This window comes from Pelodiscus sinensis, chromosome 1 (genome assembly GCF_049634645.1).
Source record: "Pelodiscus sinensis isolate JC-2024 chromosome 1, ASM4963464v1, whole genome shotgun sequence".
Classification (NCBI taxonomy): Eukaryota; Metazoa; Chordata; order Testudines; family Trionychidae; genus Pelodiscus; species Pelodiscus sinensis.
Window position 1 is genome coordinate 91,177,573 of NC_134711.1, and position 25,672 is coordinate 91,203,244.

Below are 25,672 nucleotides of genomic sequence, written 5' to 3' on the forward strand. Positions count from 1 at the left end.
ATAAATTAACATTGAGTGACTGAACATTTATATGGAGAAATATAATATTCTGTTATACAGGCAGTCCCCGGGTTACGTACAAGATAGGGACTGTAGGTTTGTTCTTAAGTTGAATCTGTATGTAAGTCGGAACTGGCGTCCAGATTCAGCCGCTGCTGAAACCGATCAGTTTCAACAGTGGCTGAATCTGGACGTCAGTTCTGACTTACATACAGATTCAACTTAAGAACCCCAGGCATCCCCAAGTCAGCTGCTGCTGAAACTGATCAGCGGCTGATTCCAGGAAGCCCGGGGCAGGGGCTTCCTGTAGTCAGCCACTGGTCAGTTTCAGCAGTGGCTGACTTGGGGATGCCTGGGGCAGAGCAGCTGGGGTGCTGCTGGGTTGGTCCAGTAGCGCCGCCGCTGGACCAACCCAGCAGCACCCAAGCTGCTCTGCCCCAGGCGTCCTGATTCAGCCGCTGCTGAAACTGACCAGCAGTGGCTGAATCAGGACGCCTGGGGCAGAGCAGTTGGGGTGCTGCCGGGTTGGTCCAGTAGCGCCCCTGGTCTGACCAGGGGGACGGGGAGCAAAGCAGAGCAAAGCAGAGCAAAGCCCCGGAGCACGCGTCTGGGCTGCCCGCTGCCCGCGTGTTCCGCCGCTTTGCTCCCCGTCCCCCTGGTCTGCAGACCAGGGGGACGGGGAGCAAAGCAGAGCAAAGCCACGGAGCACGCGGGCAGCGGACAGCCCAGACGCATCTGGGCTGTCCGCTGCCCGCGTGTTCCGCCGCTTTGCTTCCTCTCCCTGGTCTGCTGGAGACCAGGGAGAGGTTCCCGTTCGTAACTGCGGATCCGACATAAGTCGGATCCGCGTAACTCGGGCACTGCCTGTAATAGAAGCAATCTTAGATTTGTGAGCAATTCTTGTGAAGGTGAGTGAGGTCCTAAAAGACTGGTGAAGGGCAGACCCAGTACTTATCTTGAAAATGAAAAACAAAATGAACACAGGGAATTATAGACCAATCAGTCTAACTTTATCAGGAAAGATACTGAAGCACATTATTAATAATTTTGTAAGCATCTGGATCAGTGGTTCACAATCCATTTAACATTATGGGCCAAATTTGCAGTTCTTTATGTGTTATGTGAGTCAAATCCACACAATATATTTACTAATTGTATGGTCTTAAGGATGTCACATGGGCCACAGCTACATGCTGATTGGGTTGGAAGTGGCCTGTGGGCCACAGGTTGAGAACCAATTATTTGAAGGATAATTGGGTTGTAAGAAATAACCAGCATAGATCTGACAAAAACAAATCATACTAAACCAACCTAATTTCCTTCTTTGACAGGGTTACTGACCTAGTGGACAGGAGAACCAGTAGATGTGATATCTTGATTTTTAGGAGGGCTTTACACAGTTACATGTGACATTCTAACAGCAAACTAGATGAAATTACTATAAGATAGATTCACAGCTGGCTGAAAGCCATACAAAAATAATATTTATCAATGGTTATCAAGTGGGAACACATATTGGCTACGTCTACGCTAGCATGATTTTCCGAAAATGCTTTTAACAGAAAAGTTTTCCGTTAAAAGCATTTTCGTAAAAATATGTCTAGATTGGCAGGATGCTTTTCCGCAAAAGCACTTTTTGCGGAAAAGCGTCCGTGGCCAATCTAGACGTGGTTTTCCGCAAAAAAGCCCCAATCGCCATTTTCGCGATCGGGGCTTTTTTGCGGAAAAGAAATCTCTGCTGTCTACACTGGCCCTTTTGCGCAAAAGTCTTTCAGAAAAAGATTTTTGCCCAAACGGGAGCAGCATAGTATTTCCACAAAAGCACTGACAATCTTACATGAGATCGTCAGTGCTTTTGCGGAAATTCAAGCAGCCAGTGTAGACAACTGGCAAGTTTTTCCGCAAAAGCAGATGATTTTGTGGAAAAACTTGCCAGTCTAGACACAGCCATCTAGTAATGTCCCACTGGGTCAGTCCTATATCTAGTACTAGTCAATATTTTCATTAATGACTTGGATAATGGAGTGGAACATATGCTTATAGAATCTGCAGATGACTCCAAACTAGAAATCATTGCAAACATTACAGAGGATGAGATTAGATTTCAAAAAATGACCTTGCCAAATTGGAGAACTGGTCTGAATTCAACAAGATGACAGTCAGTACAAACAAGGATGAAGTACTTCAGTTAGGAAGGAAAAATCAAACATACTGCTATAAAATGAGGAATAACTGGCTAGGTAGAAATACAGCTGAAAAGGATTTGCAACTATAGAGGATCACAAATTGCATAGGAAACAACAATGTGATGCAGATATGAAAAAGGCTGCTAATGTCATTCTGGACTGTATGAACAGAAGTAGCATATATAACACATGGAAGGAAATTGTCTCGCACAACTCAGCATGGTCTCAGCAGGAGTACTATGTCCAGTTCTGGGAACCATTATTTAGAAAAGTTGTGGAGAGAGTCCAGAGAAGAACAATAAAAATGATAAAAGGTTTAGAAAAATATGACCTTTGAAGAAAGATTTAAAAACTGTATGTTTAGTATTGAGAAAGAGGATTGAGAAGGTCTTATAAGGAAGTCCTTACCAAATTCATGGCCTGTTTTGGTAAATTTCATGGTCATTGGATATAAAATAAATCTCAAACTTCATGGTTTCAGATATTTAAATCTGAAATGTCATGATATTATAATCGTGGGGGTCCCAACCCAAAAGGAGGTTGTGTATGGGTCGCAAGGCTATTGTAAGGGGGTTGTGGTATTGCTATCTTTACTTCTGTGCTGCTGCTATCTTCAGAGTTGGACAGCCAGAGAGCAGTGCCTGCTAGTGGGGTGCATAGCTCTGAAGGCAGCAGTGCACAAGTGAGAATGGAAATACCATATCATGCCATCCCAAAATTGGGATTGCTGTTGATGGCAGCACTGCCTCCAGAGCTGAGCTGCAGGCCAACAGCCAGAGAGCTTCCTGCAGCTGGAGGAAGTTCCCAAGGATGGTCTGTCCAGGCCCCTGGAATGGACCATGGACAAGAAGAGGCAGTTCCATCTCTCCTCAGCCTGGCCAGAACTAGCAGCTGGAGTCTGGCATACATTAGGAACCCCCAGCTGTGTGGCCCCCTCACCCATGCCACTCCCAGGCTGCAGGCCCAGCATGCAGGAGTTTAAGGGCCTTCAGGCTGACTGTGAGGGTATGGGGTGCCGACAGCACTCTAATGATCATCGCACCCCAGGCAGTTGGCCATGGTACCCATCTTGTAGGGCCAGTTTTGTATCCCCAAAAATGGCAACTACCACTTACGCTATGCCATCCTCAATTCTGCACTTCTGCCAACAACAAATCTGCCTTCAGAGCTGGCCACCCAGCTCTGAAGACAGTACAAAAATAAAGGTGGCAACATTGGGACCCCACAACAATTGGTATAATAAGAAATTAACTCCAAAAGCTTGTGTAAACGTTACTTTACTACCTGCCTTACTAAAACAAAATGTTCAGCAGAGGAAAGCAATACACCTTTTCTCATAGAAGACTGTAACCATCTATTTTAGCCCTTAAGCATTGCACTTAATATAAAATAAATGTCTATACAATAATTGGAAAAGTATAGCTTGATAATAAAAGACTCAATCCCTATTACATTATAAACTCATGAAGTTACTGTAATCTGTGTACTAAAAACAAGAGAAATGTGAAACAAAGAAAAGCTTTAACTAACTAGCTGTATTTCACAAACAAAAGACACCAAAAAATAACACACCACAAAAACACCAGAAGATATCGGTATAATGTAAAAACACACACACAAAAACAACCCAAGCATCAAAAAAAAAGAAAAAAAAGAAAAGAAAAATGAAGTGCTTTATAAATAAGAGACTGGCCTAACAATCTACCATATGTGGTGTCACAGAGTTGTCGGCAATGCTCTAGAACTGCTCTGTATAAAACCCGTCAGGATTCTGAGGTAGTGTGCCTCCTCTCTCAAAGCACACTATCACCAGGACAAGAAGCTTACACAGCTTTGATCTTCCTGGGTCTGACCTCAGAGCATTCAACATCCCTTCCCATACCATGTGCTTCCTGCAGCAAGTCCACTGAGGTAGGCGCCTAGGAAAGCCAGAGCAGCCTTGTAGTGGAGAAGCTGCCCCACCCTGGCAACAGAAGGGTAAAAAGCACTCTGGAGGGAGCCTGCGCAAACCCAGCCTATCAGGGTGCAGCTAGAGATGGCCAATCCGTGCCAGGCTGTAACCTATAAAGGCTGCAGGGAAGACAGATGCTCACTCTCTGTTTGATCAGTAAGGGAGAAGGTGTGGGGTCTGAGTTGGGGAGGGAACCAGCAGTACCTTGGACAGAGCAGTGCTGTGCAGGCTTGAAAGGATAGAGAAGGGGCAAAGGCTATGGCAGGGGTGGGGACTTCTTTTGGGGTTAGGGGCTGCAGGGAGGTGGCTGGAGTGCCAGTACCAGCTCCCTAATGCTAAGGGAGGCCCTGAGCCTTGGGAACCAAATTCAAGCAACCTAAGGGCTGCATCCAGCCTCTCGGCCTTAGGTTCCACACCCCTGGGCTATGGGAAAGCGGCCCAGGGAACACTCCCTTCCCTGCAGTGGAAGGGAGTGAAGGACACCAGCCAAAGGCAGTGCACTCATCTGCAGAGCTAATTCCCAGCAGGCAGCGCCAAGTGGTGAGTACAATCTGCTACAGGCCTGCACCCCAACTCTGCAGTCAGCAATGACTCAACTAGCTTTGTAAAAGGGAAGGTTTATTGCCCGATAAGTTAGGACACAGAGTAGAACTAATCTCTTTAGGACAGAAAAGAGGAACATTTAGTACAGTCCATCTGGGGGGACTCATTTTATCCCTCATTTTAAGAGGGATAAGGGATCTTTTGGAAAAGGCTTTATTTTCCGAAAGATCCGTGTCTAGACTGGCGCTTTTTTCTGGCAAAGCTCCGAGCCGGAAAAAAGCAGCAGCCATTTTTATGCTAATGAAGCGATATGTCTAATTGCGATATGTCTAATTTGCATCCATTTTACGGAAAAGGGATGCAGTCTAGACACAGCCCCAGCCTTTGTCCTGCTCCCCAGGCAAAAGGTGTCATCTAGCTGCATCCCATCCTGGGGCTCGGGTTAGGAAGGGCATGAAATATAGAAAATGTGCAGACAACTAGGCAGCCTCACACATCCAATTCCCATCACCATCTAGGCACTGATGTGGTACTCAGGGAAACTGCGGTACAAACAGTATTAGTATAGGACAGTAAGACGTTCACATGCAACACAAGGTGAATTTAATCCCACTTTGTCACTTCTGGACAACTAGGTTCACAATGAGCTACAAACCACTGCCAATTAATTTAAACTTGGCTAATATGTAAAAGCAACTGTATTATTGTATATTTACAATGTATATAACATTGCTAAACTTTTTAACCATCAGGCAGAAATGAATGGCAGCAAACAAAAAACCGTGGAAAAAACAGTGGTAAAAAAGTGATGTTACACAATAACTATAAATTTCCCAGTTCTTACTAACCCAGCTTATGACTAGTGATACTGCATCCTAACAAAAGCACATTTTATTCAAAAGTATTCAGTATCTGGGTACCAATGCTACTTTGTAAAACAACCTACTGACAGTACCCAATTTTTAAAATATTGCTATCTGGAAGTCAATATCCGTAAAAAACCAAAGTCAACATCAGCTGCTGGTGTATCACTAACCAATAAAACACCAAAGCTAGCAGTTCCTATTTCCTGCCCCGGGAATGGGGCTGGCAGGGCCTGGTGACCTTGCTCCTGGGAAGGTGACTTTGCTGCCGGGCTCTGCAGAATAAAGCTTATTTAAACTTTATACTGCAGAGCCTGCAATGCATGGCTACGTCTAGATTGGCATGATTTTCCGGAAATTGCTTTTAATGGAAAAGTTTTCGGTTAAAAGCATTTTCGGAACAGAGCGTCTAGATTGGCATAGACGCTTTTCCGCAAAAGCACTTTTTGCAGAAAAGCGTCCGTGCCAATCTAGATGCACTTTTCCACAAAAAAGCCCTGATCGCCATTTTCGTGATCGGGGCTTTTTTGCGGAAAACAAATCTGGGCTGCTCAAAAGTTTTGCGCAAAAGGACTTTTGCCCGAACGGGAGCAGCATAGTATTTCCGCAAGAACACTGACAATCTTACATGACATCGTCACTGCTTTTGTGGAAATTCAAGCGGCCAGTGTAGACAGCTGGCAAGTTTTTCCTCAAAAGCAGCTGATTATGCGGAAAAACTGGCCAGTCTAGACACAGCCATGTGACTGCTAAGACTTTTAATGGTTATATGGTTCTTTTTAACTGGCTTTTTACATCCCTTGTCGTGACTGTTTGCTAGTTTTCTAATAGCACAAAACTGAACACCCTTGCCTCACACTCTGCTCACTCCATCTCCCCCTCTGTCATTCACTCTCCCTACCCTCACTCGCTCATTTTCACTCATCTAGGGCACAGGGTGCGAGGGCTCCAGTGTGCAGCCAGAAATGAGTGGATCAGGGTGCAAGAGAGAGCTCTGGGGTTGGGATGCAGACTCTGGGGGAGTGGATGGGGACAAGGAGTTTGAGGTAGAGGAGGTGTTCCAGGTTGGGGGGGGGGGTGAGAGATACAGAGGGTGGGGAGTTTCCTGGCTGAGGCAAGGGGCTGAGGGTGCAGGTTCTAGGATGGGGCCACAAACAAGGGGGTTAAGGTACAGGAGGAGGATGAGATGCAGGAGGAGGCTCAGAAGTATAGGAAAATGTGGGGTGTAGTCTCCAGGAAGGAGTTTGGATTCAGCAGGGGGCTGGAGTTGGGTGCAGGCCCCAGGAGGGGGCTTGGGGCCTCTAGGAAGGAGTTTGGGTGCAAGGGAGTGGGATCCAGGCAGTGCTTATCTTGGAGGGCTCACCAGAAGTGGTGACATAACCCTCTGCTCTTAGCTCTTAGGGGCAGCTGGGCAACTGTGTATGTGCTATCACCACTTGTTGCAGTTCCTGGCCAGTGGGAACTGTAGAGCTGGTGTATGGGGCAGGGCTAGCATATGTGGAGCTATCCTGACAGTCTATCTGCCTTGAAGCCAGGGGGACATGCTGTCGCTTCCAGGATCTGCACGGAGCCAGGGAGGGAGTGTGCCAGGCTCAACAATTGGACTTTTAATAGTTCAGTCACCAATGCTGCCACAGATCCTCTTTGATTCGACATTCTAGTTGAAAACCAGGCACCTGGCAATCCTAGTAGTAACTAATTACAAGATATTTATATTTAAAAGCCTCATTTGTAATGTCACTCCTACAAATTTCTGTTTTCCTTCTCTCTCATTTATATATATATATATATATAAAAATAAAATAATCACTGTGAAACACTGGGATAGGCATTGTTATAGTGTATTTAAAAACTCAGCCTACCACTTATACAAGTAATAACTGCAATTACCCTAATAGCAGTGTGTTGCTATCTGCAACACCACAATAAAAGGGCCACACAACACCAAATTAAAAACAACATTGTACTTACCTATAAGGTGGTGTTGTCATGTACACATCCATACTATACTCTCATACCACTGCAAATATTTATACCATATCCATATTACTCAGATGTGTTATCTGGGAGTGCCCCAAGGCTTGGTCATAAAACTATATTCATCAATCAAATCACAGAATTAACATTCCTAGGTCCACCATAAGGAACTAGACACAATTGGGAAATAAAATCTGGCCATCAGTTGAACAAGGAAATGGGCAAATAAAAAAACAAACAAAACTGTATAAATGGCAAATGAAGGTAACAAGTGTTAGTCCATTGGGTCATCTTTAGTTCATGCATTATATCTTTTTCAAAACATTGGGTAAATATCCTCCCCATAAAGACAAAATGGGAGAGTGTATTAAGAAGAAGGCTTGAAACATAAGCCCTTGTACAGAGGCCAGTGATTAAGCAAAGTTAACTTGTAAGTGAGAGGCAAACCCTACTCACAGAAGCTGGCAAGAATGGGATTCATACTGCAGAAACACACATTTCTAAGATGTGCTAAAACACACACGCAAACACATTCCTTACTGGTAGTTTAACCTCGTTTTAGGAAGTGTCATGTGGCACACTAACTCCTGCCACTATGTAGTGCTTTTCTTTCCTAGTTCAACGTCTCCAAGTCATGACGCAATGTCTGCCTAACACTCAAGTCCTCCTTACGCTTCCTGTCATGATTGAACATCCTCTTGTCACTGTCCCCGTATTAAAGGGCTGCTCACAAAATATTAATGTGGTGCATGGGGTTTACAGACTGTTTGCTGGGAGCACCTGCTTTCTGTCCTGCTCTGGTTGTAACAAGGCCCTTTTTGAGAGTTATGTCAGCTCTCTGCCCTCCTTTAGGTCTGATTTCAGGCTGTGGTGGCCAACTCCCTAATAACTGGACTGCCCCTTCCCTGAGGCCATACACCCTGTTCTGCTTCTTCCCCCAAAGCCTGATTGTCTCAGCTCTTTCCTTGAAGCCCTGCACCCCACTCATCCTTCTCCCCCTCTTCACTTCCTCCAACTCCAGCATGGTAGGGTCCTAGAATCTGGCTTGATTTCTCAGAGGCTATTGAAGCCAATCCTGGAGTCTTTAGACAAAGTCTAATGGCACAGAGGGGCTGAGGCAGGCTTTGCTCCTCTCCAGCTGGCATGACCCTGCGGCCCCTGGGAAGTGCAGAGAACCACACTGCCCACACTCTGGCTATGTCTACACTGGCGGCTTCTTGAGCAAGAACATCTTGCGCAAGAAGTCTTGCACAAGAACACGTCCACACTACCATGTGCAAGATTTGCTTTTGTGCAAGAGTATCCACGGCAGTGTGGACGCTCTCTTGTGCAAGAAAGCTCTGATGGCCATTTTAACGATAGGGCTTTCCTGCACAAGAAACCCCTGCCGTGCAGCCACACTGCCCTCTTGCGCAAGACCTGTTGCACAAGAGAGCTTACACTTGTAAGAAAAGAGAGTAGCTCTTGCACAAGAAGCCCTCACTTACAACGTCGTACTGTAAATCTTCTTGCGCAAGAGCGGGCGAGCAGCGTGGATGCTCTGCAGGTTCTTGCACATCTCGCACATGGCAGTGTGGACGTGTTCTTGTGCAAGACTTCTTGCACAAGAATCCCTGTGCAAGAACCTGCCAGTGTAGACATAGCCTCTGATTGCCAGCTCTCCACTCCCATAAGCTAGAAACTGTGGCCAATGGCAGTGGCAGTGCCTGGAAGTAAGGGCTGCACATAGAGCCCTGTCCAGGGGCTGCAGGGGTGTGCTGGCCATTTCCAAGAGCTAGGTGGGGCCAGGGCAGGCAGGAAGCTTGTCTTAGTCCTGCTGCACCGCTGACTGGTTGTCAGGGTGTCCGGTATTCAACCAGAAGTAGGGTTGCCAGGTGTCCGGTATTCAACCAGACAGTTCAGTTTTTGGGCCCTCTGTCTAGTAGAAAAATTCAGAAAATACCAGACATGTGCAATGTCTGGTATTTTCTGGTTTTCTGGCTGGGCGTCTGACAGAAGCCTGGCGGGAGCAGGGGAGTGGCTTGGAGGCGGGGCATGATTGGCACTGGGAGCCTCTGGTTGTGTGTGACATAGGAGTGACGCCTTGGGGAGAAGAAGCCCTGTCCGTGCTCCTGAGCGTTTTTCAAGCGTGTTGTGGAGCTGTAGCCGGACACGCTCGTGCTTCGCCGGGACTGTGTGCGGGACAGGCAGTGCCCTGGCATCTGCATGTGCCTGGGTCAGTCCTGCTCCCCACCAGCCGATTCTCTCCCCTCCTCCCACCCTTACCAGCCAGCCCTGCGCTTCCCATTCCCCCCATTCTCCCCACCAGCCCTGCTCCCCTCCTGGCCGGTCCCTTCCCCCTCCCCCATCAAGTGTGTCTGTTATTTTTTCTGAAGCTACCCGGTAACCCTAACTGGAAGCCACGTAAGGGAAGCGCCACCCAGCACCTCTCAGCCTGCGCCCCTCATCCTCTCCTGCACCCCAGCCTCTGCCCAGACCTGCGCTTGCTCCCCTTGCCCACTGCAGCACCCCACCCCCGCCCTGCCCCCGTGAAGGGGCGGGGCACAGACCCAGGCTACTCAGGGCTGCCAGCTGCTGCCCAGCAACCCCCTTCCCCGGCCTGGAGCTGCCTGAGCCGGCGGCCGGACCAACGTGCCTCTAAACTGCCCCTCCCCGGCCTGCCACGGCGAGCTACGGGTCCCGTCAGGGGAGCCCCATCAGGCCTGGCGGTTGGCCTCCCCCCGTACGCAGAGCTGGGCGGGGGCTGCTGTGTCTTTAAGAGGTTCCCGCCCAGCCCCAGTTTGGCTTCCGATACCGCCCGACTGCTCTCCCCTCCCCCACCCGCCTCTGAGTCGCATTTCGCATTCTCAAACAATGTGTCCCTAAGCAGGAGCCATAGCCCCTCGCGCACCGCTCTCCTGTCTGGGGAAGGGTGGAGGAAGAAGACTGTGGCGGGAGAGGGAGATGATGACGTGTACGCGCATGCGGAACGTAGATCGTACGCCCGCACGTAAGCAGACGTGGGAGCGTCTATAAATAAAGCTTGCGCGGCCTACTTGCCCCTTTCTACTCGGCTCGGCTGTAGGATGGTAGGTGGCTTTTAGTGGGAGCGGAGCTCGGTCGCGCCATCCCCTGGCATCGCCGCCATCCTGGCCCCGGCCGCCTTTCGGCCTGCCCCGCGCGGATACTGGGGCCCTGCTGGAGGCAACGCGGGGCCCATTTCTTGGGTTAGCGAGGCGGAGACGGAGAGATGGGGCGGGCGAGCTGCCCCCCCCCCCCCGGCGTGCGCGGGCCTAGGGAGCGCGGGCGGGGCAATCGCTGGCTGGGCTTGGGGAACCCAGAGGGGATTGTGGCGGGCCTGGGATGGGAGGGATGCGGGGAGCTGCAGGGCCCCTGGGTTCGAGTTGTTTGTCGGCTGCTCTCACGCGCAGCTCAAAGGGATAGAGGAATGACTGGGGGGGAACCCGCCTGGTGCCCTGGGATTTACAGAGCAGTCCCATAGAAGCCTGTTCTCTTTTCTTGGGGCCTGCCCATAATCTGTAGGGGGGTGCTGCCTCTAGCGTCTTATTTCTTTTCAGGAGATTGGCGGTACAGATGGGCAGCAGCTTTCAGCTATAAGTGACTCTTCTTTAAAATGTGGTTTCTAAGAGTTTATTAGAATTGAAGGCAGCTTGACCTTTGGAAAATGAAGGCACTGTAGTTGCATTGCATAGATCAAAATCACTAGGCCTGGTGGCACCTTTAAGTCTAAAAATTTGTTAGGGTGCATAAGCTTTTGTAGGTTGTAGCCCTCATAAATTTGTTAATCTTAATAAGATGCCACAAGACTCATTGTTATTGCTGAGACAAACTAACATGGCTACCTCTGAAACTTATCCTACATAAAACAGGTTTGCCCATAATTGTTTATTATAGGGCTTGCACGTTCCTTGGGCATGTAGAATTTGCCATTCCAGTATGGATACCAGATTGGTCTGCCCATTAGCCTGAGTTGGCCTTCTCATATCGATGTACGTCATCTTGGCCCTTAGATCTTAGGGTGTGTGCACAGGGCTGGCAGTTAAGAATACTTTTTTTGGTAGCTAATTGCATTTAATTTAAAAGTGACTCCAACATAGTTGGACCCCATGGAGCAAGCAGTTCCTGTTGCATTACTTCTCAGAGTAGAATCACATTTTGCAATTTTCTAAGAATTCTCATGTATGTCCATTCCTATGCATGTGAGGAAAGGTTTTCTTTGTGGCCTGCCCTAACAAAACGTTTGTGACATTTTAAACTCCAAATATAGAAGAGCTGGTGTGGAGGACAGGAATTTGTAGAAAGCAAGACATACTGGCATGGCTGTGTAATGTGCCTCCCCCCATAGGGAACAACAAATACAGCAACTGGCATACCATTGGCAAGTTAGCCACACGAACGTTAATATTAAAAGTATGTTCTTTATTTGTAGTCGCACCGGAAGTTCTCAGCTCCCAGACATGGATCCCTTGGCTTTCTGCCCCGCAAACGCAGCCGTCGACATCGGGGCAAGGTGAAGAGCTTTCCCAAGGATGACCCAAGCAAACCTATCCACCTCACTGCCTTTCTTGGGTACAAGGCTGGCATGACCCACATCGTTCGGGAAGTGGACAGACCTGGATCCAGTATGTATTTCTTTGCTGCTCTTGTTTTAGGAGATAACTGTACAATTTTTTTTCCTACACTGAGGCAGTGGGAGGGGACTGTCAGGTTCAAATGGATCCCTTGGTGGTTGGTGTCTTAATTTTATGTAACTGCTGTTCTTGGAAGGAGTCAAGTGTCTTGCAGGGATGGTAATACTGTGCTGTAGCAGGCTACTTATGATGATTTTTTCTCGACGGGCGGACATAAAGAAATTGCCTCTGGCGCTTTTTGATGACTGTCGAGTCCTGAATGTAGTTCTGTTATCAGCCACCACCCAGTTTGGTTATGAAATGGAAATCATACCAAAAGGCCAGCCATGCCTACCTTGGGTTTTACTATAGCACCTTTATACGTTTGGCATGTTTCATAGCTCTGGTGGCTAATCGGGGCCCTGGGAGCTCACTGATTTTTGCTATGTGAAAACCTTTTAGGGCAGGGGTGGGGAATCTTTTTGGGTCAGGGATTGCTGACCTACAGAATAATCAGTCGGGGGCTGCACACATGTGAGAAGGGGGGGGACCCCAAACCCTCACTTGAGAAAGAGGAATGCAAGGAGTGTCTTCCTCCTCATAGTGCGTGGGGGCGCTCTGGCTAGTAGATTGTGCTTTCCAGCTCTGCGGTGGGATGGCAGGGAGGCTGGAGTGCCAGTATGGGCTCCCCAAATGCTCTGAGCCTTGGGGGCTGAATCAGGCCTGAGGTTCCCCACACCTGTTTTTGGGGGGGGGGCACTGGACACTCCTGATATTTGGGGGGGGGTTCATCTGCTGTAGTGCTAACTGGCACGATGTGATTTTTTCCTTCCCAGAGGTGAACAAGAAGGAAGTGGTAGAGGCAGTCACTGTAGTAGACACTCCTCCCATGGTCATTGTGGGCATCGTGGGCTACGTGCAGACTCCCCGTGGCCTTCGCACCTTCAAGACCATCTTTGCTGAGCACATCAGTGATGAGTGCAAGAGACGCTTCTACAAGAACTGGTAAGAAACATGGAGGAGGGACCTCACTTAATCAAGCTTCCAGAGCCTGTTTCTTGCACTGCTGGCTTTGTTGAATGAGCATAGTGGTACACTCACATCACAGCTCCAATGATTACCCTTGGGATGTAGGTGCCAGGCTGAAGTTTTAGTCACGTATAATGATATAAAACTGCAGCTGGCTGGAATAGTGATTGCTTAATGCTTGTCAACTACTGTTTTATAGGGGGCCTGGAGTCAAGTTGTTACTTGTCTCTACCTGAGCATGCTATAGTTGATATTTTTTCTAGGGATGTATAAAAAGGTTGTTGCTGATTTTAAGAGGACTATGCTCAAGATTTCTTGGGGGGGAGGGGGAACTTTTTTCTTTTGATTCCATGCACTGCTATTATGTTTTCACAAAAGTCACAGAATAGGGTTGCAGTGTTTACCAGGTTCTCATTTGCCTATGGGATTAGGAAGGATTTCTCCTAGATGCTCTTCATGAACTTTTCACACTGCCAGGGAAAAGAGGCATCCAAATGAATGCCTGAATGGTGCTTTGGCTGGTGTCCTTAATTCAGCTGTAGGTCAGAGTTGAAAGATGGCAGACTTTATAGATATAGAAGCAATGAAAGAGCATTTATAATAGTATTTTAAGGTAGCAAATAATCAGTTGATAGGCACTGTATTGTTGCCAGAGCATTGTTCTATGACATTTTTGTGAATGTTCTGTACGGTCTATATTAATATGCTTTGGATGAATTCATGGCAGCTCCGCTCAGCTCTGGCAACTCAGCCTGTCTGATGAGCTCCAGGCTCCTCTTGCTGGTGGAAAAGATTCCTTGGAAGCTGGCAATGAGCCGAAACCAACTCAGATGGCAGCTCCTTCCGCTCACCCCCCTTTCCTTGGGGGACTGATGAAGGGCTAAGCCATACCCTCTCTGTGCTCTGCTCCTGAAGGCACAAATCCAAGAAGAAGGCCTTCACCAAGTATTGCAAGAAGTGGCAGGATGAGGAGGGCAAAAAGCAGCTAGAGAAGGATTTCAGTAGCATGAAGAAGTACTGCCAGGTTATCCGGGTCATAGCTCACACTCAGGTGAGTGTTCTTTCATCTTTGTAAAGAGGGCTTGGATACAGAGAATCCACAAAGATTAGGATTGTGCTGCCATTGGCCACAGAAACTCTCTAATGCTGTTCTCAGATTCCTGTCCCCCACATCTGGTGTTCAGTGTTTATGCCTAATATTTATAGAGGCAGTGTGACCTTACTGGATAGCTCACTGGATTGGGACTTCAAAGACCTGGGTTCTCCTTCAGTTCAGCTACTAGTCTGAGTGAACCTGAGCAAGTCACTTCCCCTCTTGTTCCTGTTTCACATCTGTACATGGGGATAATGGTATTGATTTCCATTGTAAAGCACTTTGTGATTTACTGATTAAGAGCACAATATAAAAGCTAGATATGGTATTGTGCTTCAAAGCCTCATGCAAACAGCTAACAAACCCTTGCAATACCTCTGAGGTAAGGCTCCCATCCCCATTTTATGGGTGTGTAAACTGAGTTTGGATTGTTTACAGCTACCTGGTGTGTATGCATGTTTGTGTCTCAGGGCTAACATTGGGACTTGAGTTCTTGAACCCTGTCCTGTCCAGACCCCTAGACCTTATTTATCTGATTGTAACTACAGCTTGAAATAGGATTTAATGTTTTATACTTGTCTTGGGATCCTCTGGCCTCCTGAGAAATCTACTTTATTTCACTTGCTTTTTAAAAACAGGTGCCAACTATAGCTTCAGACCAAGAAATATGTTGGCATGGCTCTCCTGTAGAGACCATGAGTGGCCTTTATTAATCCTCTAGATTCATCTGCTCAGTGCTGAGCAATGTGAAGATTTCCCCTCCTTCCCCCAGCCTGTGTGAGTGCAAAATACTTCCAGACTAAAAACTGTAACAGGATCTCCTGTGTGGTAGTAAGTGGAGTAAGCTGTCTGGTTGCAAGACTTTACTATATTAGAGACGGTCTGTTGTGGCAAGCAGCAAAGGGGGAGGTACGTACAGCTGCTGTCAGCATTTTAATGTCAGTCATCTTTGCCTAAATATAGTATAGAAAACTGGATAAGTGATGTGACCTTGTTATCCAGTCCCAGAGGCTTTATCTTCAGACCTCTTTAAAAATCCTCAGCCTGACAGCCAGCTTTAATGGTGGTATGAGGCATGTATTATTGCTGCTCTGTATAAGTGCAAAGCTTCTCACTTTCACCAACAGAAGTTTTTTTAATAAACTACCTCACCTACCATCTCTACTGCATCTCATTCCCTTGGTTGGTCTGACTGTGAGACTTATTTATGCCATTATACAGCCTTGATAACTCCTGCCCTTATCTCCAGAGCTTCAGTGTTCAAAGCACTGTGTATATTGGGATACAGCAGAGGTAGAAAAATCCATCAGACCCTGGAAGTGAACCCTTGATAGATTGCACTAGAAATCTCAGCACTTTGTTTGGGTTATAATAGCTAATGTTGGGTCTGTTTTCCAGATGCGTTTGCTCCCGCTGCGGCAGAAGAAGTCTCACCTGATGGAGATCCAAGTGAATGGCGGCACCATTGCTGAGAAAGTGGACTGGGCCCGGGAGAAGTTGGAACAACAGGTGCCTGTGTCAACTGTCTTTGGCCAAGATGAGATGATAGATGTCATTGGAGTCACCAAGGGCAAGGGATACAAAGGTAGGTGTTGTGGCTGGGGCTTTAGTGTGACTTGTACCCAGAGATTAGCGAGGAGTTTGGAGTTCCCATATGCTTGGGGCTCCAGTATATGGTCAGAGAGGTATCTTCAGTGTTGCTCTCACATCAGAAGTGGAACTGTTCAGTGATGAAGTCATGGAATACGTGCTGGGCACAGCATCCGACATCCATGAGGAATTATTCCATGCTGCCTTCCTTCTGAGAACAGCACCCAGGGACCAATTTGGGAAAACACAAGCCCTATGGATGGGTCTTCTACAGAGACACCCGTGCCTAATTGGCATGCTGATCTGAATTTCTGTTGGTGTTGCACTTGGGATGTAAGCGAGTACTCGACTACCTGATGAACCTAAACTTATCGGGTAATCGAGTGGCGTACTCAGTTACTCACCCCTCACACCCCCACCACCACTCTGAATGAAAGGCAGGGGCGGGCTGGAGCCGGTGCTAGGGGGAGCCAGCTTAAAAGCCAGTTACCCCCAGCACCATCTCTGGTGTCCCCCCGCTGCGTGTATTGGAAGCAGCAGTGGGGGAGGGTGATAGGGGGAGGCAGCTCTGGCAAGAGCTAGCCCTGACTGCTGTGAATGGACTGCTGGGCCTGGTATGAGCCAGGACCAAGCATTCCCAGCTTGCGCTAGTCCAGGACCGCTGCATCTCTGTTTTAAGAGCCGCTGAGCTCTTGCTACATTTAAAATGCAGCAGCGCAGCGGTCCCAGAGTGAGCTTTTTCTTATCGACTAATCATGTAGTTGATGCAATTTGTATTAACTAGTGAAATAACCTGTTCCTTAACATCCCGCTGTTGCACTGGATACATAGTCTCCTTATGCAACGGCCACAAACTGTGTACATAGTTTTTCTTGTCCCAGGTGAATTAAACACCTCCAGTGAAAGTGCATGCCATAGCTGAGCAGTTATGAGAGTCCTACAATGCTTGTAATATTTTATTTTCAGGGGTCACCAGTCGCTGGCATACCAAAAAGCTGCCTCGCAAGACCCACAGGGGTCTGCGCAAAGTAGCCTGCATTGGAGCGTGGCATCCCGCTCGTGTGGCTTTCTCTGTGGCCCGAGCTGGTCAGAAGGGGTACCACCACCGCACAGAAATCAACAAGAAGGTAAGAGTCTGAGATGTGTATTGAAGAATCCTGGACAAACTATTCATGGTTCCATCAGGTCAATGGGCACAATCAAGTAGACTGAAGCTTTCAGACTACAGCTCAGGTTTTATGTATTTTACTAGAATTGGGGGCCAGCAACCTTGCAATGGAATATATAGACTCCAGTAACTAATCTGAATGGTCAGTGGCCTACAGTGTGGGCTCAGGCTCTGCCTAGAACCAGCACTTAAAGCTGCTTTGTATTTGTTCAGGAAAAAGCTGAATAGTCACTACAGTTCAGGTAGGAAACTCAGTTTTGTTCTCAGCTCTGTCTATATGACAGACTTTGGGCAAGTCACTAAGGATGTCTATACAGCAAAGAAAAACCTATGGATGGCTCTTTCCCAGTGACTCAGACTTTCAGGGACCTGGGCCTATTTCATTGCTGTGTTAGATCTCTGGGCTCAGGCTCTGGGACCTTCCCACCTCACAGGGTCCTGGAGCCCAGATTTTAGCCTGAACCCCAAAGTCTACACACAGCAGTGAAACAGCTCTGCAGCCTGAAGCCACATTGGATGGCACAGGCCAGATGTGAATTGTCTCTGCTACGTAGACTTTACACGTTTTTCTTCCTTGTCCATAAAAATTAGGATAAGGCTACTTTATCCCATTGGCATGGAACATGCTGTGGTATTATTAAAATGGTAGGTATTGTTGCAATTAGTAACGAACAGTTGAAATCAAAAGCAATTCAGCATAATTAAACTTAAGTCTTTTTGTGAATCCGGTAAGTGGCCCAAAAATATCTGTACACAGAATCTCTCAGCTTTGTTTTGTTTCTGCTAATAAGGTGCCCTAGTGTCAAGTTAAAATGTAGTGACAAGGCATTGGCTTCATAGTAGATGCAATCTTTGAGACTCTAAATTTGCTGCACTAAACCCCAGGCACATTTGTTTTTTACATTCCTCTGTGCCCAACAGATTTTGTACAGGGTTTATAATAGTGTTTCTGTATTGGGTTGTTTGCTGCTAACAAACCATTTCTCCCAGCACTTGTGAAATAGCATTCTCCTTTTGTCATTTTAGGTCTATAAGATTGGCCAAGGTTACCAAATCAAGGATGGAAAGCTGATAAAGAACAATGCATCAACTGACTACGATCTGTCGGACAAGAGCATTAATCCTCTAGTGAGTAGCTTTCCAGCTGTTCAAGGTGTGGTGTGTGGGAAGGGTATGAGAATTTAATCTTGGACTGGGATCTAAAAAACCAAACAACTTATTCTAGTCAGTAAAAAAAAGTTCACGTACTGCAGGAAATGACATTGCAGCCTTAGGTTGCATTTTTCTTTCTCTGTTAAGTGGACCAATATAGTAGTGTGGGTTGCTGAGCTGTGTTGCATCATTTGATTGCAACTTAATGCTGTCAACTTAGTTTTGCCTCTAATTTTTTTTTTTTTTTTTTTTTTTTTTTTAATTCCTGCCTGGAGAGAGAATCAGTGGTAGCTGGGGGATTTCATTTAGGGCAAAGACTAGCCAGGTTGTAGGAAGCTGAGTAGTTAAGTATCCATAAGTCATGCTGTCTGCTTAGGGTATATGAGCCAGTGCAGTGTGCCTGGAAGAGCAATATACAGCCAGGCAGGACAAGTGGAAAGGGGCAGGAGGGAGAGCTAAGAAAAGTAGCTTGTGGCTTGTTAGGCAAACATAATCCTTTTGTTAGAGCCAATGGTACAGCAGTGTGAAAGGACTAAAATCTCTAGATACTGCTTGTGTATGCTGTGCTGTCACTGCTCCCAATGGAGCCATCCAGAAGCACAAAATTCCTGCAGCTCTGGCCACACCTTATCTCTTCCAGTCTGCCTGTGTGTCTGGAACTGCACAGAGTTGTTCCTATGCTTCCAAGCTCTCTCCCTTACACTGGAAACGTTTCTTAACAGCTGTTACATTTGTACAGCCAGCATGCATGTTGTGCAGGAACCCCAGCACTGACAATCAGAGCCACTGTTCAGTTGAGGTCAGTACTTGGCTAGTTTTGCAGTGTGCTTAATCAATCCCTCTCTACTCAGGGCGGCTTTGTCCACTATGGTGAAGTGACCAATGACTTTATCATGTTGAAAGGCTGCGTTGTTGGGACCAAGAAGAGAGTTCTAACCCTGCGCAAGGTGAGCAGTGAAAGAATATTTGTTCTACCCATCTATGGGAGGGAGCCAGGTGCAAGTTATGGCACGTACCAGGGAAAGCTGGTCCTGTGCTTAGAACGGTGACAGCCCTAGTCAATTTTAATGTCTCTTCCCCACAGTCCCTGCTGGTGCAGACAAAGCGTCGGGCCTTAGAGAAGATTGACTTGAAGTTTATTGATACAACTTCCAAATTTGGACATGGCCGCTTCCAGACTGTGGAGGAGAAGAAGGCTTTCATGGTAAGGACATTGATATCTTGGAACCCAGCTTGGTACTGCATACCTTTCTATTGTCTGGCTGCACAGGCATGCTTCTGTGTGAACTTGGACAGATGTGAGTGACTATGCAGTGTGGTTCCACAGTGAGGATTGCACTTATTAATGACCAAGGCTCGACAAATAATATAACCTACTTGCCTGTGGCGAGTAGATAGCCCAACCCGGCTCTTCTGGGTTGCAATCTGTGCATGTGCAGCTGGCGAGCGGGGCTCGCCATGGTTCAGCAAGCCCTACTAATGACCATTGAGTCACCTGCTGATGAGACACATGTGTAGTCATGAAGTACCATGATTTCAAAAACTAAACAAATCCAGATGAAAAATGAACCTCCCACAGGATTCTAAACTTCAAAATGCATGTGATTGTGAATCTATTTTATTTACATAGTCCTTGTTATCTAGAGCTCAGGGAGGCTTAGGTGCTATCACCACCCAGGTACATGGGCTTTTTGGTGATGAGGCCATGGAACTAACACTACAGTGTCTGACAGGACATAAGGAGATGCACCAGTTGAGAACTGTCCCTGGATACAGTGCTCAGGTTGCTTCAGGAAGTGGAGCAAGCACACACTGTTCTTGGCACATTGAGTATCCGATCTGTCCCTAGTGAGAAGCAGCAGATCTCTCATCCTTTCTTGAACCTTGAAAGTTTGTAATGTGGCAAACTAGTTTTGAGTACGATTTCATTCACTATGCAACATTGCGTGGTTTCAAAGGGAAGAGCTATGTATAAGCTGTTTAGCGCTTTCTCAAAGAGGAGATAGCTCTAAAATTAGCTTTGCCACTAGGTGGTGCCAGATTTTTATATTTAAATTGTTAATTTGAGATGGTGCATAGCAATGTAGCTTCACTAGCCTCTATTCTTATTTCTGCTGCTTGCTTCAAAGTTCAGTTACACAATTAAAAGCTAAGATCTGCACCACAGGTAGGCCTGTCTAATGTCTTTGGTAATTTTTAAAGCAAAAATAACCTTTCCACAATGAGCTATTGAGGATGGTGTAATCTACAGCACTGGTCAGTTCTGCTAGGTGACTGCTTGTTTTGTTTGTTTTTGCAGGGACCACTCAAGAAAGATCGTATCGCTAAAGAGGAGACAGCTTAACATCTGGTACAGCTCTGTGGTCTGCCTCTAACAAATAAAACTAGATATTTCAGAAATACCAACCCTCTTGCCTCTTATTTTGTGACTATCGGGGTAAAATCTGAAAGCTCTTGTGGGTCTTATTCCTGTTTAGCTTTAGTTGGGTCACCATGAGAATTTTGGGCTTCCTATCTTACCTTCAGCCCCAGGCTTTCTCTGTAATAAGGGTTCCTGTAGCACAATGAAAACTCACCTTCATGACTCACATCCCTTCTTGAGAATAAACAGGGACACTGGAATACCAAAAACAAGAACCCTCATGCTCCAATGCACATGTCTTAAGAATATTCCATGATAACCCCCTTCAGGATTTCTGCACCTGCGACTATACTCTGCTGGAGACCAAAAACTGGACTAAATGTTACCCTGTTGTGATTTGGTATGGCAACTTCTTTGGTACTTTCTTCAAGTACATTTAATGAGACAGACCTGAACATTCAGTGTCTGCACTGTCTATGCAGAGCAAGCTCCCCTCACACCCAGTCCCCTCCACATTCTTCACACAGGTCCCACTCCCTGTTACACTTTAGGTTACACTTTAGTGGGGCCACAGCCAAAGTATTCTGGCTTCCCAGCAGTAATTGGTATGAGAGGGGAGAAACAGAACAAGCTTCTTGCTACCAGTCTCTTTACTAACAGGAGGGGAACCATGCTCCCCTGCATTGTAGAACAAGTAAGGAGATGCAAAACTTTTTTGAACTGATTAAAGCACTTGCTCATGTTGATTCCATGCTGGGTGTGCGCGCCACAGAGTTGCTGGAGATTTTTCCCCTGTGATATCCATAGGGCCAACCGTAGCACCGCTTGGTGTCCCTCCCATGCATATGTACTAATATGACTGATGCCAACAGTTCCATGTGGTCTGTTTTCTTACCACCAGTTTCTTGGGAAAGACGTTACTCTTGCAAGACTTTGCTAACAGCGGTTCAGATTCAGATTGCCAAGAATCTTGTCCTAGATAATCATCTGATCTTGTTCCAAGCAGGCTGAGATTCCACCTCTGACCATTTTGAGTCACCTAGCATGGGATGTACATGAGTAAGCACTCATGAAAAAATGGTTACTGGCCTTTCATAACAGAAGTCTAAACAAAGACATTGGCTGGATGGCCTGCTACGTTCCACATCCTAATGACATAAAAACAAAACAGGGTATTTAAGGTGGATACTAAGTATTATCAGCTGTATTTAGCATAGACACTTGGCAATTTCTTTCCCCTTTTTTCTTTTTTCCTCTGCTATTTATTTGAAAACTACACTGACCCCTTAAACTCAATCTGAAGAAGTGCTGTGCTCATGAGACTATTTTTTGCTAGTCTAAGGTGCTGCAAGACTATTTTTTAAGTACTTCATGTTAGTCTGACTTCCTGGTAAACGTGTAACTGCGGGAATGTGGAAGGGGAAGAGAAACTAAGCTTTGGATCATTCTGACCCTCACGTAAAAACTAGCTGGTATTACTGTACTACTAAACATAACTCTTCTGCTCTTGTATAGACAGACTGTTCAGCCAGAATTCAGACAAATCTCTGCCTCTCTTATGTCCCTCTTCCCTGCCCCATTTTCTTTGAAGTCTGGTAAAAGTACCAGACTTGATATGGAAGCACTTGGAACCTATCCAGATTTGTCACCTGCTATTGCACCTGAAGTAAGCACTGTTTATGGCATCCTAGTGACACTGGAAAGCACTAGAGCTTACAGTGATGATGGCTGTACAAGTACTCAGTGTCTGAGATCAATTCTCAGGTTTGAGCATAAAATGATCACTTTCAAAGGTCAGGTCAAAATTTTCCTCCCTGCCTGTAGCCCATATAGGAGAAATAAAAGGTTACTACTTCCTCCAAAGCATCCAACAGTGGCCGCACCCAAAGGTATTGCATTGGATGAAATCATTGGTTTAATCCTTTATTGCAGGGTCGTGAAACTTATTGACCCTCTGAGCCACATATGATAATCAGGGTGCAGTTGCTGGGGCTTGCGGTTTCAACTTTGCAGGTGGTGTCTCTTTGGACTTGAATGGGGGAGGAGAGGGGGAAACATGAGGGAGAGCAGAAAACCTGGTCTGTGGCTAAAAACTTGCCACAGTTTGGGTAAGGTGACCAGTGAAAGCATAATAAAATGAGCTTTTTCTTTAAAAGAAAGACCCCTGCAATGTTGTTACAAATTCTATTTCAGGCTCTGGTGTCTGGAGAACAAATGAATGAAATTGACATCTGGGATTCAGTGAGAGCTCTGTAATTCAGTGAGAAGGGATTTCAAGTCAAACTTTTAACACCTATTTAATTTGATTAAAACAGTTTTGAAAGAATGTCTCAAAGATTTAGCACCTACGGGGATGTACATGGGAGAGAGGCCATTATATAGTTGTGAGACTTCACTTCTACCAAAGTCAGGGAAGACTGGAGTTGACATCAAATTTCTATACATTCATGCTGCCTCAAGCAAAAAGCCCTAAGCCCAATTTTGAAACTCCCTTGTAAGCCTCTTCCTCCAACTGCAAATCACTTTATGGACAAAAGTGTAATGGACAGATATTGCCACAAGATGGTGCTCTTCCCTCTGGACCTGAATGATTATGTGCCTTATGATGGCATGTGTTAGAGCAGTTTGATGTTCAGGGAGGCTGTGGAGTGAATGTTCAGTCTGGGTGCATGTGTTCCTTACTGTAGCCTGGAGCAATGGGGTATTAGGGCTGAAAGGAAGCAGGTTGCAGATTCATTAAACCTCTCTGCCTGATTCTCCCTCCACAAAATGGGGAGAAGATACTTTGATGCTTGTCATGATTTGAAGTAGTGGTTTTCCAAGGTGGGTTGTTTTTTCTTGCAGCCCAGTTAAAGAATATGTTGATGCCCATGACCTGGCATAATTATATCTTTTTACTAGAATGAGGGCTCCAAAATGAGGTGTTTGGGGTGCAAAGGGGGCTTTGACTGGGAGCTGCTGGAGCTAAGCCAGCATCCAAACCCTATGTACCAGCACCTTTCACCAGCCCCCTCAACCCAAAGGCATAGCAGGAGTGCTGAGGGCAAGCTCCCTGCCTATCCAGTCACCAAGGACTGTGCTGAGCCCCAGGAGCAGACATCAGCAGGTCTGGTTCCTAGGTGGAAGCACATAAGGGACTGTGCTGCTCCTACCTATAGCCATCTGCCCTCCCAGCTTTCATTGACCTCGAATTGGCCAATGGGAGTATGGAACCGATGCCTGAGATGGGCAAAGCCCCGTGGCCCTTTTACCTAGAAGCGGGACCTAGTGCTAGCCACATCCAGGGTACAGTGCAGTGCCAAGGCCAGGCAGGAAACCTGCCTTAGCACCTTGGCTGGTTACCCTACAGCAAGGTGATCCAGTGCCTGATACTCCATGACCCAAGACAGGTTTGCAACCCAAAATCTGAGAGCCACTGCTTTAAAGCTCTTTGGGATGCTCAGATGGGAGCTGCCTTAGAAGAGAAGGGTGATATAGAGGGAGAAGTTGCTGAGGTAAACTAGAATGTGCTACTTGAGAATTAAGTGGGCCAGCGGGCAGTCGGCTCTGTGTGCACAGGCTTGTCTAGCAGAGCGCCCTCCCTTAGCTCTTCCTCCTCCTGCAGTAGTCTGCATCCTGTGTTTAGAACACAGTCTCCATAGCAACAGGCAGCAATCAATTGAGGTCACAGACCAGGGCTTCTCTGGGCTCAGACTGGAGGAGACTTGGCTGTGAAGACAATAAATGGTTTCTAAAACCTAGAGCTCAGAGTTGGCAAGCAGGACAGAAACCACATTGGTTTTTATTTGTGTATGTGCTGCTCTCATGTGCAATGCTCTGTTATGCAAGTCCCTCTTAACAGAAATGATCACTTGGGCCTTCTGCAGCTCTCCAAGTACTTTACAGACACTAAACCTCTCCCCTGTGAAACAGGCAGGGGTTATCTCTATTTAATAGGAGTGGGAGGAGCTGAGAGAGCACTTCCTCCTACATAAATGACTTGCAAAAATCTGGAAAAACTTCAACAACAACTAGTCTAGCAGCACCTTAAAGACTAACAAAACATGTAACTGATATCATGAGCTTTCATGGGTACAACCCACTTCTTCTGAAGTACCCACGAAAGAATCATGATACCAGCTACATGTTTTGTTAGTCTTTAAGGTGCTGTTCGACTATTTGTTGTTTTTTAAGTTTTTCTAGTTACAGACTAACTTGGCCACCCCTCTGAAGCTTTTGCAAAACTTTGACAGTCTAGGAGGACAACCTGGCCTCATAACTGCCTGCCCTTTTCTTCAGTCCCTGGATATTGCTTCCCTCTGTTCAGGAGCTGTGGGAATCCAGACCCCAGGGCACAAGGCCTGGAATTTATGTTTCTCCTCTGAGGCTGGTGGAATCTGTAGTTCCAGAACACAAGTATTGGAATTTGTGCTACCTGCCTGCAGGCAGAATTCAGTGCAGAGCTTCTTGGGCCACTCCAGGCATGGGCTGCTGGTGCATTTTTATCATCTTGCTGTGGCACATTTGGTCAGGAGCTGCTTTTTTTTCTTAAGCTCTTCCTCTTAGAGATGAATCAGAAAGCACCTGCAAATCACTAAAGAAGACATTAAAAGCATTTGAGGATGCCTCAAGGGCAAGAGAGGGGTTCAGGTTTGAGGTCTTGGCTTCCACAATTAGCTTCACAAGTAGCCCAGCTGATGTTCTTGCCTCTGCCTTTGATCACAGAGACAGGTGAAGAGCTACAAATATGCTTAGTGTGAAAGAGGTGCTTATTAATATGCCCAAGGGGAATGAAGCTGGGTTCGTGCATGTGGCTGTTTTCTAGCACTGGCTTAACCCAAAATTTCTGTTTAACACAGTACTTTTTGTAATTTGTTTGGGAAGTCCTGTTCCTCTGTCCCCTTCACTGTTATATACAGTATGGCAGTCCCTAATGAGCTCAGGACCCCCATTATCACATTCACTGTTTCCTATCACACCCTACCCCTCTCCCGGCTGCTTTTTAGCATGGTCTGCAGACTGGGCTCCACCCAATCCTTTCTGAGTTGGTCTCCATCTGCACTGTTCTTCCTATTTGAATGCCATTTTTAGTTGTGCTGTCACTGTCTGCAAACGTCCTCCTGAAAAGTCCTTGCTCCGTCTCTTTAAATCTCCCCCAAATTTCTCTTT

The 25,672-nt window shown here is 46.6% G+C and overlaps 1 protein-coding gene, 1 long non-coding RNA gene and 2 other non-coding genes across 5 annotated transcripts in view; 3 read left to right on the forward strand and 1 right to left on the reverse strand.

Annotated features, from left to right (window-relative positions):
• Positions 1–10,450: 10,450 nt before the first annotated feature.
• On the forward strand, positions 10,451–20,568 carry RPL3 (ribosomal protein L3). The gene is made up of 10 exons (XM_006111532.4): positions 10,451–10,588; positions 11,950–12,142; positions 12,967–13,135; positions 14,075–14,210; positions 15,651–15,837; positions 16,809–16,969; positions 18,037–18,138; positions 19,014–19,109; positions 19,247–19,366; positions 20,462–20,568. The coding sequence occupies exons 1-10, from the start codon at positions 10,586–10,588 to the stop codon at positions 20,504–20,506; spliced, it is 1,212 nt and encodes a 403-aa protein (XP_006111594.2). The 5' UTR covers positions 10,451–10,585; the 3' UTR covers positions 20,507–20,568.
• On the forward strand, positions 14,026–14,074 carry LOC112545989 (small nucleolar RNA U82P). Its single transcript, XR_003089587.1, has one exon. It is a non-coding gene; the product is annotated as a small nucleolar RNA U82P (small nucleolar RNA).
• Positions 15,972–16,064, forward strand: LOC112545988 (small nucleolar RNA U83B). Its single transcript, XR_003089586.2, has one exon. It is a non-coding gene; the product is annotated as a small nucleolar RNA U83B (small nucleolar RNA).
• Positions 20,569–21,189: 621 nt separating the features above from the next.
• The window catches only part of LOC142830601 (uncharacterized), a 110,728-nt gene continuing 106,245 nt past the window's right edge, over positions 21,190–25,672 (reverse strand). For both annotated transcript variants that reach the window (XR_012905984.1, XR_012905983.1), the window contains 2 exons: positions 24,939–25,097; positions 21,190–21,672 (listed from right to left, as the gene is read on the reverse strand). This is a non-coding gene — a long non-coding RNA (uncharacterized LOC142830601). The remainder of the gene's footprint in view (positions 21,673–24,938; positions 25,098–25,672) is intronic.

What these genes read in the sequence shown, in the direction of transcription:
- RPL3 (XM_006111532.4), top strand. An exon ending in GAGTTCTAACCCTGCGCAAG is followed by an intron (nt 19,110 to 19,246) that starts GTGAGCAGTGAA and finishes TCTTCCCCACAG; the next exon opens with TCCCTGCTGGTGCAGACAAA. An exon ending in AGGAGAAGAAGGCTTTCATG is followed by an intron (nt 19,367 to 20,461) that starts GTAAGGACATTG and finishes TTGTTTTTGCAG; the next exon opens with GGACCACTCAAGAAAGATCG.